The sequence below is a fragment of the Rhinatrema bivittatum genome, chromosome 1, assembly GCF_901001135.1.
Source record: "Rhinatrema bivittatum chromosome 1, aRhiBiv1.1, whole genome shotgun sequence".
Taxonomy (NCBI): Eukaryota; Metazoa; Chordata; class Amphibia; order Gymnophiona; family Rhinatrematidae; genus Rhinatrema; species Rhinatrema bivittatum.
The window spans coordinates 369,949,614-369,969,835 of NC_042615.1; the positions used below are offsets into that span (position 1 = coordinate 369,949,614).

At 43.7% G+C, this 20,222-nt stretch overlaps 1 protein-coding gene across 1 annotated transcript in view; it reads right to left on the reverse strand.

The window, feature by feature from the left end:
• Positions 1 to 20,222, reverse strand: part of LOC115096270 (ATP-binding cassette sub-family A member 1-like) — a 618,744-nt gene that overhangs the window by 362,620 nt on the left and 235,902 nt on the right. The window contains exons 18-19 of the mRNA XM_029610773.1: positions 15,004 to 15,143; positions 6,795 to 6,919 (exon numbers count right to left, since the gene is read on the reverse strand). Coding sequence (XP_029466633.1) covers positions 6,795 to 6,919; positions 15,004 to 15,143 — 265 coding nt within the window. The remainder of the gene's footprint in view (positions 1 to 6,794; positions 6,920 to 15,003; positions 15,144 to 20,222) is intronic.

The window sequence follows — 20,222 nt, forward strand, 5'->3', positions numbered from 1 at the left end:
TAGGTCAGAAGCCAGGTCCTGTCATCGAGGCATATACCTAGGACCAGGCCTGGAGGCCCAGGATTAGCCTTCCAACATCTTCCATTAAATAAAAATGATGCCATCACCTTGAACGACATGCTGCAGTGATGCCATTGTGGTTCTTTCCTCCTGAGCGAAGGGTGTCATTTTGAGGTATGGCCATTGAAATGTATATCAAAATGGAAGTTTCCACTCAGAAGTGAGATGCCACAGTTCATTGAGGCAGACTGTATCATTTTTATTCAACTTAAAAAGAAAGAAGGTGATGGAAGACCTGATCCTAGGCCTCTGGACCTTGGGTGTCAGTGACAGGACCTGGCCTCAGGCTGGGCCACGGTGTGCAGCCAAGACATTAGCCCAGGCTCAGACTTTGGCAATGTGACCCAGCATCAGCTTTGAGTCTGGATCTAGGCCTGGGCTCTGAAATGAACACTGGCCTCATGCCAGACCCCCATGTCATGCCTAGGCCTAGTCCCAGGCCTCAACAATGGGATCCAGCTTTAGGTTAGTCCTTGGTATCCAGCCTGGGGGTAGGCTGGTACCTTGACAACAGGACTTGGCCTCAGGCTGGGCCCTGGCACCAGACCTAAGCCTTAGAAACAGGACCCGACCTCAAGCAGACCTAAGCCTTAGAAACAGGACCCGACCTCAAGTTGTCTGCCAGGAGCCAGTAGTCCCCAATTTCATCACAGAACAGGTGGTTACCAAGTGGAAAGGAGACCTAAATATAAGGCTGGAGGCAACCTTGAAGGGCAACTAAGTGGTTGGAGTTCAACATTGATAATTTAGATGTAACCTGGGTTTGTTTAACCCTGAGTTGGTGGCAGGCCAAACAACCAGGTATGATTTACTTGGGTAAGGTCACACCTTTAAGAAAGTAAGAACATAAGAACATGCCATACTGGGTCAGACCAAGGGTCCATCAAGCCCAGCATCCTGTTTCCAACAGTGGCCAATCCAGGCCATAAGAACCTGGCAAGTACCCAAAAACTAAGAGGTAGATTTTCAAAGGGTATCTGTGTAAGATATGTGCGTACCCCCCAAAAACCTACCCCAAACCCCCCCTGCGTGCACCGAGCCTATTTTGCATAGGCTCGGCGGTGTGCGCAAGCCCCGGGACGAGCGTAAGTCCCTGAGGCTTGCAAAAAGGGGCGGTAGGGGGCCTGGTCAGGGGGGCGTGGTTAGGGATCGGGGGTGTGTCCTGGGGCATGTGGGTAGTCTGGGGGCGTGGCCGAGTACCCCTGACACAGCGGCCTGTGTCGGGGCCTGCCTCGCCGGCGCACGTAAGTTTCTACTGCCGGGAGGCAGTAGTAACTTCTCCGATAAAGGTAGGGGGGGGGCTCTAGATAGGGCTGGGGGGTAGAAAGAAAGTTTCCTCTGAGGCCACTCCAATTTCGGAGCGGCCTCGGAGGGAACGGGCAGCGCGCGCAGGGCTCGGCGCGCGCAAGTTGCACAAATGTGCACCCCTTTGCGCGCGCCGACACCGGATTTTATAACATACGCGCGTATCTTATAAAATCCAGCGTACTTTTGTTTGCGCCTGGTGCACGAACAAAAGTACGCGCGCGCATATGTTTTTAAAATCTACCTCTAAGTGTATTCCATGCTACTGATGCTGGTAATAGCAGTGGCTATTTTCTAAGTCAGCTTAATTAATAGCAGGTAATGGACTTCTCCTCCAAGAACCTATCCAATCCTTGTTTAAACACAGATACACTAACTGCACTAACCACATCCTCTGGCAAAAATTCCAGAGTTTAATTGTGCGTTGAGTGAAAAAGAACTTTTTCCGATTAGTTTTAAATGTGCCACATGCTAACTTCATGGAGTGCCCCCTGGTCTTTCTATTATCCGAAAGAGTAAATAACTGATTCACATTAACCCGTTCTAGACCTCTCATGATTTTAAACACCTCTATCATATCCCCCCTCAGCCGTCTCTTCTCCAAGCTGAAAAGTCCTAACTTTTTTAGTCTTTCCTCATAGGGGAGCTGTTCCATTCCTTTATCATTTTGGTCACCCTTCTCTGTACCTTCTCCTTCACAACTATATATTTTTTGAGATGCGGCGACCAGAGTTGTACACAGTATTCAAGGTGTGGTCTCACCATGGAGCGATATAGAGGCATTATGACATTTTCCGTTTTATTCACCATTCCCTTCCTAATTATTCCCAACATTCTGTTTGCTTTTTTGACTGCCGCAGCACACTGAACTGACGATTTCAATGTGTTATCCACTATGACGCCTAGATCTCTTTCTTGGGTGGTAGCTCCTAATATGGAACCTAACATTCAGGTCTATCCAGTACCGAGCGGTAGGAAGAGCTGCGTTAGTGCCCGGCGCACCCGTGGTTGCCGCACGTTCAGTGCAGCTCACCTACCGCTCGATCCTGAACAATAATTTTATGCAAATGTAAACCGCGTCTAAGAAGGGTCCATGAAGCGTTAGGCCCGCGCAACCCATTTTACTGGATAGAGCGCCTATACAGTATCCTGGGTGCGCGGGCCTAACGCTTCACGCCACACTGGTATCTGTCATTTCAAATGTCATTTGAAATGACAGATACCAGGAAGTCGGGACTGCCAGTCCCCCCTCCCCTCCTCCCGAAGCAGGGCGCAAAAAGCAGCCTTGCTCTGGGAGGAGGGGAGAAGGGACTGGCAGTACGAAGCGGCGAAGCAACTTACTTTTTGCACCCCCCTCCGGACATCGGACGACCTCTCCTGCCTCCAGCTGCTCGCTAAGATGGATGCCTGCAAAAAGTAAGTCGCTTCGCCGCTTCACACTGTCAGTGTCTCTTCTTCCCTCCTCCCGGAGCAAGGCTGCTTTTCGCGCCCTGCTTCGGGAGGAGGGAAGAAGAGGACACTGACAGTGTGAAGCGGCGAAGCAACTTACTTTTTGCAGTCCCCATCGGACCTCTCCTGCCTCCCGCTGCGCGACTTACTTTTTTTTGCAGCCCTCCGGCCATCAGCAGGAACAAATCGTGGCTCCCCTGCCTCCCGGGGAAGATGGATGCCAGCACGGGGGAAAGCGGCCCCTGTGCATGCAATTGGCCGCTCAAGACGTGACGTCACATGCCGTGACGCCAAATGTCGTGACGTCACGTCTTGAGCGGCCAATTGCATGCACAGGGGCTGCTTTCCCCCGTGCTGGCATCCATCTTCCCCAGGAGGCAGGGGAGCCATGATCCGTTCTTCCTGATGGCCGGACGGCTGCAAAAAAAGTAAGTCGCGCAGCGGGAGGCAGGAGAGGTCCGATGTCCGATGTCTGGAGGGAGCTGCAAAAAGTAAGTTGCTTCGCCGCTTCACACTGTCAGTGTCTCTTCTTCCCTCCTCCCGAAGCAGGGCGCGAAAAGCAGCCTTGCTCCGGGAGAAGGGAAGAAGAGACACTGACAGTGTGAAGCGGCGAAGCGACTTACTTTTTGCTTTTACCTTTTTTTGCTTTTTTTTTTTTTGCTTCGGGAGGAGGGGAGAGGACTGGGGCTGCCCCGGAGACCGGCACCCATGATCGCGGCCGGGGCAGGTGAGCGGGGGCTGGGGGAAAGCTTGCCGCCTACCCTTACCCCTGCCTCTACCGCAGGGGTCAGGGTAGGCGGTAAGTTAGCAGGTTAAACGCGCGACAAACGGCAGGGAAAACTAGTGATAGTCGGGGCGCGGGTTACGGGATGCTAGGGAATAGCTAATTCACTTGTTTGCTTGCAATATACATGCCGCGTGCGGAAGGGGTTGCCCGTGGATTTTAGGACGCGGTAGGAGTAGGTTAAAGGGGATTCGGGATCGCAGGAAGGGCTAACGCGGGTTAGGAGCGGGGTAAACGCGGCCACACTTTACTGGATAGACCTGATTGTTATTTTTCCCTATATGCATCACCTTGCACTTATCCACATTAAATTTCATCTGCCATTTGGATGCCCAATTTTCCAGTCTCAGAAGGTCTTCCTGCAATTCATCACAATCTGTTTTTGATTTAACTACTCTGAACAATTTTGTATCATCTGTAAATTTGATTACCTCACTTGTCGTATTTCTTTCCAGATCATTTATAAATATATTGAAAAGTTTGGTGTTGTTATTGGAGGCATGTTGCCCCACGGTGTAGGGGTAGCCAAGGCTATTCACTTGTAAAAGCTGATACACCTGTCTAAAACTGAGTTGCAACCTTGCTCATGACTGGTTTGCTTGGACTGTTTGCCTTCCTCCTGCCTGATGTAAGTCAGAACCTTTCTTAAAAGGGATAATATGACAAAGGATTATCAGTGAGACAGAGTAAAAAAGTTGCAGGAATGCCACAGCTTAGCATTTTGGAGGGTCCGAGCAAGCTCAGGGAGCTACCAGGATCCTGTGGTGGGTGTACCTAAGCCAAATGTAAATGTTTGGACGAGTAGCTTCTTTGCAATGAGGCTCCCACTAGGCCAGGGATGCCTGGGCCCAAGGCCCCAGTGTGCCATCAGGCCAGTGTCTCCAAATTCATCCATGCCATAGGCCCAATGGGCTGGCATCCCTGCTTGCATTGGGTGGGCTGTCTGGAAGGCTGGACCTAATTGATTATTTCTAGTTACTTGTAAAGCAGGGGCCTGGGTATATTCACAATACTTTCTTGTCAGGCTCTTGAATAAAGCTGCAGCCTTTATTAATTCCACTTGAATAACTGTTTCTCAGTGTTATTTGATTGCCTTTCAGCACATGCAGGCTTGGATGTGCACGCTTGTTACCGCAGTTAATGCTAGTATTTTATAAACTGTGTGGCAGGACAGTTAATAAATGCTGTGTATTTCTGCCCCCAAAATACATGCAAATGTTACAGTACACCCACATATTTATAATGCAGGAACATATATTTTATCTACTCATTAAAAAAAATACACATATATTTAATGTCAAAATAATTGCAAAAAATTTGGAAGTAAAAAAGAATTAAACACAAAGGCCGGTATATTTAAAAGTATGCATGTACAATGTTCTGAAATACATAAAGGTAGATTTTAAGACTTGTGCGCAGGCGTCCATGTGCACGCGGTTGCCGGCACGAGCACATTGGCATGCCGATTTTATAACATGTGCGCGTGGACACATGCAAGTTATAAAATCCGATACCTGCGTATTATGCACGCAAGACCGTGCCTTAATGATGCTGTCCTGGCCTTATCATGCCCACCCATGCCCCACCCAGACCCTGACCCCGGCCCGCCTCTTCTCTTTTAGCAAAAATGTTTCCAGTGAGCGTACCAGGAGATACATGGATGGCTGTGGGCCTGTGAAAATCCACATGGCACGCTCAAGGTCCAGCCATGCACATATCTCCCAGATTCGGTGTGCGTAGGCCTTTTAAAATTGGCTTCTTAGTGCGCACATCTTAGGCATCACCAATGCACCCAGATTTTCAACTGTTTACCTAGACCCTCTTATATTTAACCCTCAACTCCCACCATTTTACTTACACCTCTCATCCAAAAACTGCCAAACAAAAGACATCTGATTTCAGTTGTGTGAATCTATTAGCAGGTGTAAAACTTTTCAGACAAGTTTTGCAATATATGCATATATTCCTCTTACAAAGCAGTGACTTTCATGCAGATTTCAGAATCCTGCCATAGAATGACCCTGGAGCACCCCATTTATTCTCTGTTAAAATTTACATGTGAAACTACAAGTATACATACATTCTTGAGATCTATATAGGGTAGCCAACTCGGAGTACCCTTAAAGAAGGACACTTGCCTCCAAAACAGAGAATGAGTATCCAAAAAGGAGGCCAGTCACCTCCATAAACAATGCCAAAATTCAGGACAAAATTTTGCATTGAATTTACATATAAACTTAACAGAAATGAATTTGAATATACAAATATGTTTACATAGATGCAACATTGCAAACCCATCCCACCCCACAAACCTCACCCCGAGGTACTCACTCTCTCTCTCTCCTTTAGTCAAAGGGGAGGAGTTTATGAAATGAGGGGCATTAAAGCTGCATGCGATAGCATAATGCATGTTTTTAATTCCAGAAATAACTACACATTTTTTCCTGGCATTAAGCTATGTGATATACCCAAAACAGAATTCATGATACGTATCACAAATTCTGTTTCAGGGAGAGGGGTGGAGTGGAGGAGAGAGAGATAGAGAGAGAAAGAAAGAGAGAGAACCTCTGGAGTGACACATAATTGTCATCTATTTACACCACTATAAGGAGGGACATCAGTAACTCGAGGTGAGGTTTTGGTGGTGGAGTAGAGTTTTGGGGCCAGTTTTACATGCACAGTAAGACATACAAACTGCACAGTGCACATCAGTGAAGATTGGATATGATTTGGAATGAGGAAAGATAAAAAAGATGAGATTTCTACAATATTCTCTCATCCTAGCTTGTTAGTACCCAGGTAGAGATGTATGTGTTGCAATAAAATACCTATGCAAAGCACTAAAACACTGCAGTAACTCAAAAATTATCCTAGTCATGCTCCTTTTCCTTATCACGGGTATTATATTCATGCAAAATTTATAGCTTTTTGATGAATCTAGGCCTAAATTAGGAAAAGGTGTAATGTCAAATGTTTATAAATTAAAATAATAAAAAATGAATATATTAATTAGGGCAACAATTGTACCACATTGGTATTTCATTTATGGTGCACTAAAAGAGGTGGCTAATTTAATGGCGTGCTTTAAAGAAGTGGTATATTAAACAAAGTTCATGAAAAGATATGGTGCATTTGAAAGGCAACTGGAAAAAAAAAATGTGTATAGGTAAATCCTAATTTGTATGCAATTACTTACCTGAAGAAAGTACGCTGGAGACCATACATCCAAGGTTGTAACTCTAAAGAAGGGTACTCCATGAATGGAGGCACGACCATTGAAAATATGAGTGACAGACAAACAAATGCAGCAGGAAGCACCACCTGGGGCAACAAAGCAATGGAAAACCATAAGACAAAGGATGCATAGGCTATGTAGAATACTAATGCTAAATTCAACTTATTATAAAATACTGAAACTAATGAATCGCAGTTGTAATCAGTTCATGAGCTACATGTGTTTTTTGCATTTGTTTTTTCACTGGATTGTTATTTTGAGAGATGTCTTTGAATTCCTTGAGTCTTATTAATTACCAGACAACCTCTGCTATGACCATTCAATAGCATAAAACCATTTACATAATTGGGGCAATTTTCAAATAGCCTACGTATTTCTAAAGTATATGAGCACTATCTGCATGTATACTTTACACCAATTTTCAAATAGAAAGGGCGCAGATATATTATCTTTGAAATTTAGTGCACATAATATGCATTAAAAGCAGCTGAGTAATTTGCATCTAATCTTTTGTATGCATCCTAAAAAAATGCTCCTCACATTGAGGCAGAAAGTGTGTGGGCAATGAAAGCCCGCATGTACTTTCAGCTGGGTAGAGGAAAGCAGATTTTTGGACAGCCATTTTAGCCAGGTAAATAGCTATTTACCTGCAAATATGAGTTTGAAAAATTTGTCCTACCCGCATTTTTATTTGTGTGCATAAAGAGCTCCTCATCTACCTCAGGAGAGGTAAGAATGCAATGACACTTCCCAGCTGCATTTCTTCTACTTTCTGGAGCTCATAGAAAGAGCCTTATGACATGGGAGGGAGGAGGAAGAGAGGAGCAACTGCTATCTCAGCATAAAAGCTATTTTATTTACCCCACTAGTGTTTTCCACAGTATTGCTCTTGAGTGGATGCTGATGGAGTTATCTTACAGCAAGCAGGAGAGAGAGTCAGTGCTTATATGCATCCAAACATAAGGGGTAACTAATGGCAATCTTGGTTCCGGAAAAAAAACAGATAAACCAGTAGAACCAGTAGGCCACAGTTCATTAGTGAATGAAAATCTTAATACAAAGAGGAGACACTGCCAGCAATCTTGGGGCCAAACAATGGCAGAGGTGAAACGATAGGTCCAATATATCATGCAAACAACAAATGTATTACTTCACACAAGGGAGGTGTGACCAGCCGTCTTGGACCCAGAGATGGCAGAGTTTTGACTGGACAGCCTAATTTGTACCAAGCCGAATAATGGAAGATCTGAAGAGATGGCTGGGCATAGGGATGGCAGATCATTCACAGTGAAAAATGACAAGTCATGGTCAGGAAACAATTACCCCCAACTGGTTTCTTAAATTTAGGAGCCTTTATTAATTTCTTGAATTTAAGCCCCTAAAAAGTGGGCAAGTTCAAAGGAGGAGGCCAGAGCAAGGGAAGTAAGTGAGGCATTTAGTGTTGATTTCCAGAACTAGGTTACTAGCTTAGGTACCTAAATGTAGACAAATAAATAGTAAGGTTAATTTAGGTGCCTGTTTTAGGAATCTAACTGGGAGATGCATGAAGCTGTGATAGGGCTCAATGCAAATTAAACAGTGGGTGATATATACTATTTATTTCATGATATAACCCTATCACACAATATCCCATGACATACACGATTATTTGCATGGCCCTGCTCAGATCCCCGTATTACAATGAGCTGCTTTGCACGTGATTTGCATGCATGAATTTTGCAAATCCATGCAAAGCAGCTCATTAATAGGCAATTCCATGTTAATGGTTTGTCATGGAAAACTTTGAAAGTTGTCAACTGTGATAGATTAACAACACCTACTTGGGAAACGGAAATCTAACACGAGAGCCTTGGGACCATAACACGGGCCCTAAGGATCCCACATTAGATTTAAATGGCCATGCTAATATTAACCAAAGCCCATGCAAAAGAGATAAGCCTGAGCAAGGGTCAAAGCTGACCCGCTGCTTTCCTCAAGGGTGCCACTGAGGTGGCGCAGACACCCAAAAGTTAAAAAAAGTAAATTCCTTGTGTGAAGTTGGCTCCTTAAACCCACCTAATCTGTCTTCATTAAGTGAAATGCCCCTACCCTCCTTTTCTAAAAAAAAGTAAGGGCTGCCATGGTCCCCCCATCCCCATCTTTAGAAAAGTTTTCGATTTAACATAAAATACCAATATATTGATAACCTCAATGTCAGTACAAGAGACAATGGCAGTGAATGAATGATGTAAAGTATATAGGTAGTAGAATTAGAATCTGCAATTGCTGTAATGTCGACTTTTAAAATGTACGAATATGAAGTCTATAAATCTGCTGTCATGTTGACCAAGAATATACAGTGGACCCTCGAGTTACAACTGGCTTGACATATGAACAACTTGGGCTACAACCAAAATTTTAGTTTTGAGTTACAACCAAAGTCTTGAGTTACAACCTGAATGCTAGCCAAGGTCATGCGTATCTGCTCGTGCTTGTGGTTGCTTCTAACTGGGTGTTTTTTTCCTGTTAATCGCAATTTTTTTGGCTTGGTGGGTGGGACTTCTGCTCTGCAGTTGCAGTGATTGGCTGCTGCTGCCGCCAATAAGGCTTGTCCATCTCAGGCGCACCCAGAGCTGGAATGTTCACAGGAGCACATAGGCAGACCTGGCACGGCATTGCAGCAAGCAACAGCATCACTGGTGACCAAGGAAGCTTCTGCGCAGCAGCAGAAAGGGAGTGTAGCACTCAGCTGGCTACTGCAAGGTATCAGGAGGGGAGGACTGAGTATGCTGGGAGGGGGAAATGAGTGTTTGGGGCCAGAGATGTGCTCTGAGGGGGTGGGGAGGGGGAATCCTCCCCCTCCTCCCTTCCTGCAAGCCAAAGGTGTCAACTTGAATGGTGAGTACAGTATGAAATTGTTGTTTCTGGTAGTCTAGGCACATTTTATAACTTTTTGGTGGGTATGCTTGGAAAATTATAGGTGTTTCTGGTACGCACATTATACAACCCTTTTTTATTATGAAAATGTTAGGTAAGGGATGCTTTGGGAGATTCGGGTATTTCCATTATTTCTTATGGAAAAATTAGTCTTGACTTATAACTAACTTGAGTTACAACCAGTCCTCTGGAAAGAACTGAGTTTGTAAGTCAAGGGTCCACTGTATATGAATATGAACAAGAACATAAAACTGCTATGATGTAGACCCAAATTATGAATGCTGGCACAGAATGTGATTGTCATCCAAGAAAATGAATGCTGATTTTGATCTTATTCTGGAACAACGGTATATAAAATGGCTAAATAAATAAATGTGTGCACAAATGCTGCTTCTACGACATAAGTGGGGGGATTTTTTAAGGGACACATGCTGACACCATAGGTACTTTCCCCAGTTCATTCCTAGTTTAATCCAGTTAAGGGATAGGACTTCCCAAGCCCCCTAGTTAATAGTTTCCCTTTCCCCCTGTTAGACTTGACCCTTAAAACTGCACTGACTAGTAGTAAAGTAGTAAAGTTATGCAGCAGGAGATCCCGGTGCGCACCTGGGCGCATAAGTATTTATGTGCCCATCTCTTGACCTTTCCACAATACGCCCCCACCCACCCCTTTTTGAAAACGTTTAACTTCTGTGCGTAGCGGGAAATTCAGGTGTACACGGGCACCTTATAAAATCCGCTCAGTGCATGCGGCCCAACTTATAAACAAATCTCTTAGCTTTGGCAACGTAGGGCTTTTTACAATGTGCTTACATTTGTGGTGGGGAATATATGGAAAATCCTTTTCCACTGTTATTCTTCTGTGTTTATAGAGGCTTCTCATGTTCATAGTCATTTAGAAGATAATTTTGTAACAGCCCGAATAAATTAGATGGCAAATACATGCATCAGTTACACCAATTCTCAAAAGTATGCACATACATGCAGACCCAGATTTCAGCATAGGCAGCATAGGAAACCACCTAGGGTGCCACATTTTAAAGGCACCAAATAATGGGGCCAAAGAGGAGCCTTTCTCCTTGCTTTAGGGTCATGTGCAACATAGCTTCAAAGGAATCCTTCCATGGCACTCTTTTGGGCGCTAAAATCTTAAATCCAGCCTGCATGCACACGTATTTTTTTTTACCTTTGGAAAATTCTCTCACCCAAACTATCACACACACAATTACACCTGCTACTGTGCAGAAATATTTTGGGGAAATTTTACATGCATGCCTTGAAAAATGCAAACCCCTGCCCAACCATACCCACTGGAATGCCTCCACTCAGTCTGGGTAGACTTGCACGTGAACATAACATACATGCGTACATTTACCCACATATCAGCTGGTCAATTTTGTAAAAGCACATTTCTGCATGTAAAATGCTGTTTTACCAGCAGAGGATCCTTCGAAAATTACCCTCCTTATTGTTATAGCCCTCTTATAAATGACTTAAGCAACCAAGGTATGTGCCCTAAAGTGACTGACTAACTTAGAAACTAGTTCAGTGGGAGGTGACAAAGGTTAGTGGCAAATGGTGTTCTCATTGAGGAAAGTGGGGTTGCAGTGCTGTGCCACAGGGTCCATCCCTCAATATGGTTCTGTTGAACATTTTTTTTAAGCAAAATTAAAGAGATGCTATGAGGAAAATTTTGCTATTTTGCAGACAATACAAAAAATCTGCAACAGGGTAGACACCCTGGAAGGTATGAAAAACATGGAGAGGGATCCAGTGAAGCTTGGGGAATGGTCTTGAATCTGGCAGCTAAGATTTAATGCTAAAAAAATGCAGAGCCATGCATTGTTGCAACCGTCCCTTCCCGACGGCTTCACTCTGCCTACCTTTCTTTCTTTGCACCTCCTCTCGCTATAGATGGATGCCTGGCTGCCGCGGCATCTGCCTGCCGTCCACTCCGGCGTCCCCGGACCGGCTTGGGCGCTGCCTCCCGCCATGCTCCGCTGGTAGTTTAGGGCACGTGCCATGCAGCCCTCCTACTTGGCGCGAACTAGGGATGTGAATCGTTTTAGGACGATTAAAATTATCGTCCGATAATTTTAATATCGTCTTAAACCGTTATGGAACACAATACAATACAGATTCTAATGATTTATCGTTATAAATCGTTAGAATCGTGAGCCGGCACACTAAAACCCCCTAAAACCCACCCCGACCCTTTAAATTAAATCCCCCACCCTCCCGAACCCCCCCCCCAAATAACTTAAATAACCTGCGGGTCCAGCGGCGGTCCGGAACGGCAGCGGTCCGGAACGGGCTCCTGCTCTGAATCTTGTCGTCTTCAGCCGGCGCCATTTTCCAAAATGGCGCCGAAAAATGGCGGCGGCCATAGACGAAAAAGATTGGACGGCAGGAGGTCCTTCCGGACCCCCGCTGGACTTTTGGCAAGTCTCGTGGGGGTCAGGAGGCCCCCCACAAGCTGGCCAAAAGTTCCTGGAGGTCCAGCGGGGGTCAAGGAGCGATTTCCTGCCGGAAATCTCGCGAGGGTTCCGGACCTCACTGAACGACCTCCTGCAGTCGATCTCCTGCCGGCGCCATTTTCCGTACGGAAAACGATTCGCGGCAGGAAATCGCTCCTTGACCCCCGCTGGACCCCCAGGAACTTTTGGCCAGCTTGGGGGGGCCTCCTGACCCCCACAAGACTTGCCAAAAGTCCAGCGGGGGTCCGGAACGACCTCTTGCATCAAATCGTTTTCGTCTATTGCCGCCGCCATTTTGCGGCGGCCATTTTGAAAAATGGCACCGGCTGAAGACCTCACGATCTAGTGTGCCGGTTTTCGTGCTCTCCCCCTTCCCCCGATTTAGCCACGGACCGCCGCTACGGAGGACTCCCAGGTAATTTAATGCATTTGGGGGGGGGGGTTTGGGAGGGTGGGGGATTTAATTTAAAGGGTCGGGGGTGGGTTTTAGGGGGTTTTAGTGTGCCGGTTTTCCTTCCCTCCCCCTTCCCCCGATTTACGATTTTTTGACGATAAATCGGGGGAATTGGTATTGTATCGTGGCCCTAACGATTTTTGACGATTTAAAATATATCGGACGATATTTTAAATCGTCAAAAAATGATTCACATCCCTAGCAAAAATTACGAAAGAGTTCTGGGAGGATGGTGATATATATCCATACAAGCTCAGGAGTTAGAAAAATGAGAGATGTTGAAAAAAGGCATGAATGTGCTCTTGTGGAATCAAGACAGCAAGAAGGGTGGTATTGTTATCCAGATTACTTACAGTATTATAGGATGTGACCAGTATTATGGTGAAAAGCTGACCTAGGAGGGTGTACCTGTTTAAGCTCTGCATCTTGTAAAAAATATTTTCATAATGTTTTGGGTTTTGTTTTTTTTTAATCCTTGGCCAAGTATAGATGGATTCACAGTGTTTTTTTAATCCATTGCAATATCATTGTTATTGAGAGAATTCCACAGTAAACAAAGTTCTTTAGTGTTCAGAGTCTTGTTGGCATCTTAATTTTCTTGGAAAACTATTGGTTGCAATTTCTGCTTCAGTAGGCCCACAGAATGTCAGCTTCCCCCATGAAAATAATCTTTGCAAATCTCATCTCATGGACCCTGTTTTTCAATTCCATTCTAAAGAATAAATGGAAAGGGATTGCTATGTCCCGGGTCCTATGATTTTCTTTGTGAAGAGAAAAAAAAAACAACTTATATTTTGTCTCCTTTATCCAACATGAGAACTATATGGGTAAAAGAAATTCCAAACTAACTTACTTCAGTTTGAGCAGGGGTTAATCTATTCAGGGAGGAGGTGGGAAAAAAAAAAAAAAAAAAAAAAAAAAGCTACATATCTAGAAAAGTAACTAGCCCTTTTGGGGTGGGCCTAGAGGCAGAGTGGAGGTTAATTATAGAAAATACAGGATGGATCCACCGTTTGCCTGCTTTATCTTCTTTAGACCCTTCCAATAAGTTTATAAATGTTTCAAAATATACCATAAAGCAGTCAAACAACCCCTTTTGAAGCAGTAGATATTTATGAAAAACCTGATATTTAACTAGTATTTGTATAATCAAATCCTAAAACTCTAGTGGAAATTTGAGCCCTTAAGGAACCATAATACTACATGTGCTGTAACAAAGTTTTCCAAAACTCAAATGTTAGTGAGATAACCAACATTTTAATTGCATGATTTTTGCATAATCTCAGAGGCTCAAGGTTTAAAATAAAGGGGTACATTTTATAAAAAAGTGCGAGCGCGTACTTTTGTTCGCGCACCAGGCACAAACAAAAGTACGCTGGATTTTATAAGATACACGCATAACCGCGCGTATCTTATAAAATCCAGGGTCAGTGCGCACAATTGTGTGCGCCAAGCCCTGCGTGTGCTGCCCATTCCCTCCCCCCTTCCCCACCCTAACCCACCCCCCAGCCCTATCTACACCCCCCCTACCTTTATTCCCAAAGTTACACCTGCCAGAGGCCATGCTCCCGAAACATCCCCGGGCCGGAACCACGCCACGGCCCTGCATGAGATGCCGCGTCGTTGCGGCACGCCCCCGACACGCCCCCCAGGAAAGCCCCGGGAATTATGTGCGTCCCGGGGCTTGCGCATGCCGCTGAGCCTATTCAACGTAGGCTCGGCGCGCACAGGGGGAACTTGGGGCAGCTTTTCAGGGGGTTGGTGCGGATCTTACGCGCATACCCCTTTGAAAATCTGCCCCTAAGTAAAACACTGTCCAAAGAAGAAATCTAAAATATTATTCTGCTCTGGGGATTAGACAAGTTGGAGCAGACATTTTGGGGTAGATTTTCAAAGGGTTACGTGTGTAAGTCCCAGGGCTTTCCTGGGGGGGCATGCCAGGGGCATGTCGTGGGGGCGTGTTGTGGCCGGCACATCATTGGGGGTGTTCCGGGGGCATGGCCGCGGCCTCCGGACCAGCCCCCGGATCGGATCATGGTGCGCCGGTGGCCGTTCCCTCCGAGGCCGCTTTCCGAGCGGCCTCGGAGGGAACGGAGGCAGGCTGCACGGCTCGGCGCGCAGGCTGGCGATTTTGGGCAGCCTTGCGCACGCCGACCCCTGATTTTAACAGATATGCGTGGCTTCGCGTGTATCTATTGAAATCTGGCATACTTTTGTTTGCGCCTGTTGCACGAACAAAAGTACGCGCGCATAGTTTTATAAAATCTGCCCCATTGTGCACAGATATTACATTAATTGCTTGCATATAAAGGAAAATGTTTACCTGAGCAACAAACCCTTTCCGGCTTCTCCGGGCATGGTGGAATCTTTTTATGAAGAGGGCAAGGAACTGTCTATGGATTAGTGCCCAGCCAGTGATTACAAAAGATCCTTTCCCCTTTAAATCATCTGTGTCCCAAGCATCTGTAGTGAAAACAAAAATGGTTTAAATTATTTTTTCTGCGGTAACTCTGTAACATGCAAAAGTTTTTACCCTTACGAGAAATTGTGCAAAAGGACCCGGTTAATCACTTTTGTCCTTCCCAATGCAGCTTCCTGCAAAACATGGACCGTGTCCAGGGACTGACTTGACGATATCCATGTTGAATATTGTTGTTGAAGATTTTGACTGTTCCTTCTAAGCAAAATCTAATAATAAAGTACTTTATTATTAATACTGAGCAGGTATTAGTTTTTGTCTGATTTTCTGGCATTTCAAGACACAGATTTCATGCAACACACTCTCGTTTTTGGATATTTTGGTTGACTTATTTGTAAACCTCTTATTTTCTTTTCAACTTCATCATTATTTTGATTTCAAAGCTCTACTAAAATCTATCAGAGCTAGCAGCTCATTTGGTATTTAAATTGTAGTCCAAATTTTAGAAATTATGATATACTAGGATTCAGAATATACATTCAGACACAAGATGAAAAGCCCAGGTGAAGTTAGAACGACAAAGGCTCAAATGGAGTAGGAAATTGCCCAATAATAAAAAGCAGGGAATATATCTTTTCTTATTAGATGAAGAGGTAAGATTGGAAAAAGTGGATATCTTAAATAAATGTTTTTTTCTGTGTAAATGGGTTGATTTTCTTGCTATGCAGCTACCTTCCTTTTTATAGAAAATATTGTATATTGTTTGTTAAGCCATTCCCCATGGCTTTTTCCTAAAGTGTTCCTCCCCCACCACATTGTGGTCTAAAGTGGCAACCTGAATATGTTTTTCTTTGTTTTATTATTGCATAAACATCTTTGTTTTTCAATATGCCAACATTTCTATAATGAATATACCATGTATATTTGATTTGAAAACTATAAATAAAGAATTATATTTAAAAAAAATGCTTTTTCCCAGTATTAACACTATAAGGAAAGGGTGACAGACCACAAAAGGGAAGAACATAGACCATGGTATGTACAAAGTATGATTGCTGAGGAGATAGTATTCAAAGTACTGGCACAATTTAAAGTAGATCAGACCATGGGATACTGAAGGAGCTCATGGTGATACTGACTATACCTCTCACAGGGGTAATTTTGAAATATCCCACATAAGAAAATCAGCAAACATGCACATAAGCTATACTCATTTTCAAAGGGAAATTAAATGCATAAATCCACTTTGAACATTATTTTGTTAAATATACCGCACAGGTTATACCTCCTTAAACAGACACACAAAGTTTCCCTGAAAATGCTCATGCATACATTTTAAACTTCAAAAGGATGCACTTAAGTGCAAATAACATGATAACTCCATCCCCAGGAATGTAAATATAACATACATACATGTGGTTACCCATATACTATATCAGGCAGGCCATTTTGTAAAAAGGCCATCTATGTATGTAAAACGCTTTGTTACTCTGAGAATTTTTTTGAAAATGATCCTTTTCCAACTTATCACCGGAAACAAAGGAAGTTCCAAGAGACCAGAGGAACAAATATAGTACTGCTCACAAAAGTGGGAACAAAGAATAAACAGAACACTAGAAACCTGTTAGTCTGACATCAGTGGTGGATGTAGCAATGGAAAGATTATGAAAGGATTCTATGGTGTAATGTCTAAAAGCCAGTGAGTTACATAATCCAAAGCAACAGGGATTCAGAAAGGGACGATCATGCCTAACAAACCTGATTGAATTCTTTCTACAAACATAAATAGTGACAAAACTATGGAGAGTGGGTGAGAAAAAATACAAAATCGGTAAAAGAAATTAGTTAAGCAACAGGACTTAACGATTGGTAGTTGGTGGGACCCATTCTGGTGAAGGAAATGTGACTATCAAGGTTCTACAGGGAGCAGTGCTAGCCTCTGTCCTCTTCAATGTCTTTATCATTGGCGTTGTAGCGGGGCAAAGGAAAAGTGTGATAGTTTGCAGAGCATATGAAACGTGTAATAGAAAAGATATGCCAGGGGATACATAAAATGTAAATTGACTTTATAAAATTCAGAAGAATGTTCAAGGGTTTGACGGTTATGCTTTAATAAAATAAAATATGCTTTAATAAAATAAAATGCAAAATCATACACTTAGAGTAGAGTAATAGAAGGGCCAACAACCATTTTGGAAGGAAGATATACCAATCACTAAACAGGAAAAGGAAGGAAACTAATCTGTATGACAAAGCAGTAGGGGACATTAATAATATGCTTGAGTTCATAGAGAGAGGTATCACTAATAGGAGGTAATATCACCTCTGTACCTTTCTCTAATTAAATCCCACATTGAGTACCAAAGGACAAGGAGAAGCCAGGAATATTTAAAGGAGGGCTACCAAAATAGTTCACAATCTGAACTATAATCCTTAGATAAACTGTTGGAAACAGGATGCTGGGCTTGATGGACCCTTGGTCTGACCCAGTATGGCATGTTCTTATGTTCTTAATAAACTTTCAGATATCTAGCAGATAATTAGGTACTAGAAGACATATTTCATAGAATGGGAAGCTCTAGGAATAAGGGATTAACATATGAAGTTGGAGAGATAGGGGTAGAAAAGCTGAGAAAGAGAGAAAATATATAAAAAGCAAAACAGAGAGGATGTTGGATATCTAGAACAGAATTCCAGCAGAGGAGGTAGGAGCCACAGCAGTGATAGACTCAAAGCTTTCATGGGACAGACATAAATGGACCTTCATAGCCAGGAAAGAGTGAGATGGGATCATTGATCGAGTAGGATAGCAGCATAGTAGATAAGTACAAATTCACATTCTGGATGAACCAAGTGATTCTTTTCTCTTGACATCTATATTTCTATTCTTGGTTCTAGGAATGAAACCCTCCAAAAAAAGAAAACAGTTATGAACCTATGAACTTCTTCTTGCCTCAAGAAAAAAGAGGATAATGTGGAAAGGTAATTCATAAGTAGGGATGTGCAGAAGGAAAAAAATTGTTTTGATTCATTTTTGTTTCGCTGGAACCCAAATTTGTTGCATTAGTTTCATAGGGGGAAAACCAATTTGTTGATTAGTTTTATTTGTTGTCCGTTTTCCCATTAAAGTTAATAGGGGAAGTATTTGCAGCCTATTTTTGGCTGCAGAATTGGAGTTTTCTTATCAATTCTGATAAAACTTCTGGGGAGCAATCATCAGAACAAGAAAAGAGCTCCAAAGTACTTAGATTGTGCCAAAGTGGCACCAAAGTGGCATGAATAGCCTAAGGCACTTTAAAGGGGCAAAGGGGTACCAGGAGTGGCAAGAGTGCTTTAACAGAGGTGCAAAGCAGCAGCAAGAGTGCCAAAAACACACCACAGCTTCAAAAGAGAGCACCGATAACAGATGCATGAACCATTGAAGGCAGCACAACAGGCAAAGTGGCAAGACAACTGGCATCAACATCCTACAGCACAATGAAGGGGGAACATAGCAAGCGGAAAGACTAGCACCAACACACTGAGGAACCATGATAGTGGCAAGAACACCACAAGGAGTTGAGTGAGTCATCTGGTGTATAGCAACAAGGCAGTGTGGCAGAAAGTTGATAGGGGCAAGACAGGCTGGCAGAGCGGAGGTAGTCTGGTCCCTGTGGTTTTGATAGGGGCAAGACAGGCTGGCCTTGGGGAGAGTTCCCTTTCCTTTGCACAGGAAAGGGCTCCCTAGAATGGGTCCGCCCCTAGAGTGGGGGGTTTCCATTGGCCTCTAGTGAGCTCTCTCTGGTCTTTTAAAATCTGGTGGATGTAGCAATATACAAATGAGAATATTCAAGGCAGAGGCGGATGATTTTCCATGTGAACAGCAGTTCAATATGGGTCAGAGGGTGCTAAGAGATTGGCTGCACCTGGGGAGAGTTCCCTTTCCTTTCTGCAGGAAAGGGCTCCCTGGAATGGGTTGGCCCCTAGAGTGGAGCACAAGCCTTCAAACATGGTGAGTCGACATGGAGGAGGTTTCCATGTGAACAGCGGTTCAACATGGGTCAGAGGGTGCTAAGAGATAGGCTGGCTGCACCCGGGGAGAGTTCCCTTTTCTTTGTGCAGGAAAGAGCTCCCTAGAATGGGTTGGCCCCTAGAGTGTGGTGGTTCCGTTGGCATTTAGTGAATACCCAGAAGCTATTAACTGTACTTATGCACTTCAGCTGATAAAGGAACTTGAAGATCTCTCAGGAATAAGAAAACTGTTACTCAAGTCCAAATCTACAATATCAATCTATGTTGACTTTGTAGTTTATACAGTGCCTTTGTAAACTATGGGAACACAGAGGATGAACTAGAGTGCAACTACCACCACTTTTCTATAGTACTAGAAATATTAATGTTGGCACCTAAGAAAGATTTAGGAAAAATAGCCCATATTATAAAGGTCATGAAAACTATTGAACATATGAAATATGCAAGCTCTACAGCAGTGATAGACTCAAAGCTTTCATGGACAGACATAAATGGACCTTCATAGCCAGGAAAGAGTGAGCTGGGATCATTGATCGAGTAGGATAGCAGCATAGTAGATAAGTACAAATTGACAGTCTGGATGAACCAAGTGGTTCTTTCCTCTTGACATCTATATTTCTATTCCTTGGTTGTTGGCACCTAAGAAAGATTTAAGGGAAATGGCCTATATTATAAAGGTCATGAAAACTAATGAGCATATGAAATATGCAAGCTCCAAACATATGAAGTCAACTTTTTTATGTTCTTACATTCCAAATGTTGCAAAACAGGAAAAAGAATATTCTGGAAAGAAGTGATGCACAAATACATGAAACTGAAATTACAAATACTAGAACTAAACTCAGACAGGCACAGCATTTGAGTTCAGGCCCTTGTAGGGACGTTCGGCCTGGACAGTGGATGGACAAGCACAGTGTTGGAGGTCAGACCCTTGTAGGGATGAACGGCCTGGACAGTGGACGGACTGGCACAGCGTTTGAGGTCAGATACATGTGCTGATATTATCTAGAATATAAGAAGTTGGAGCTGCTGAAAGGCTTTCAATTGCTTTTATTCATCTTGCCATTCACAGGGAAAATTTGGAAACCCAAGCAAAGACATGTTTATTTTCA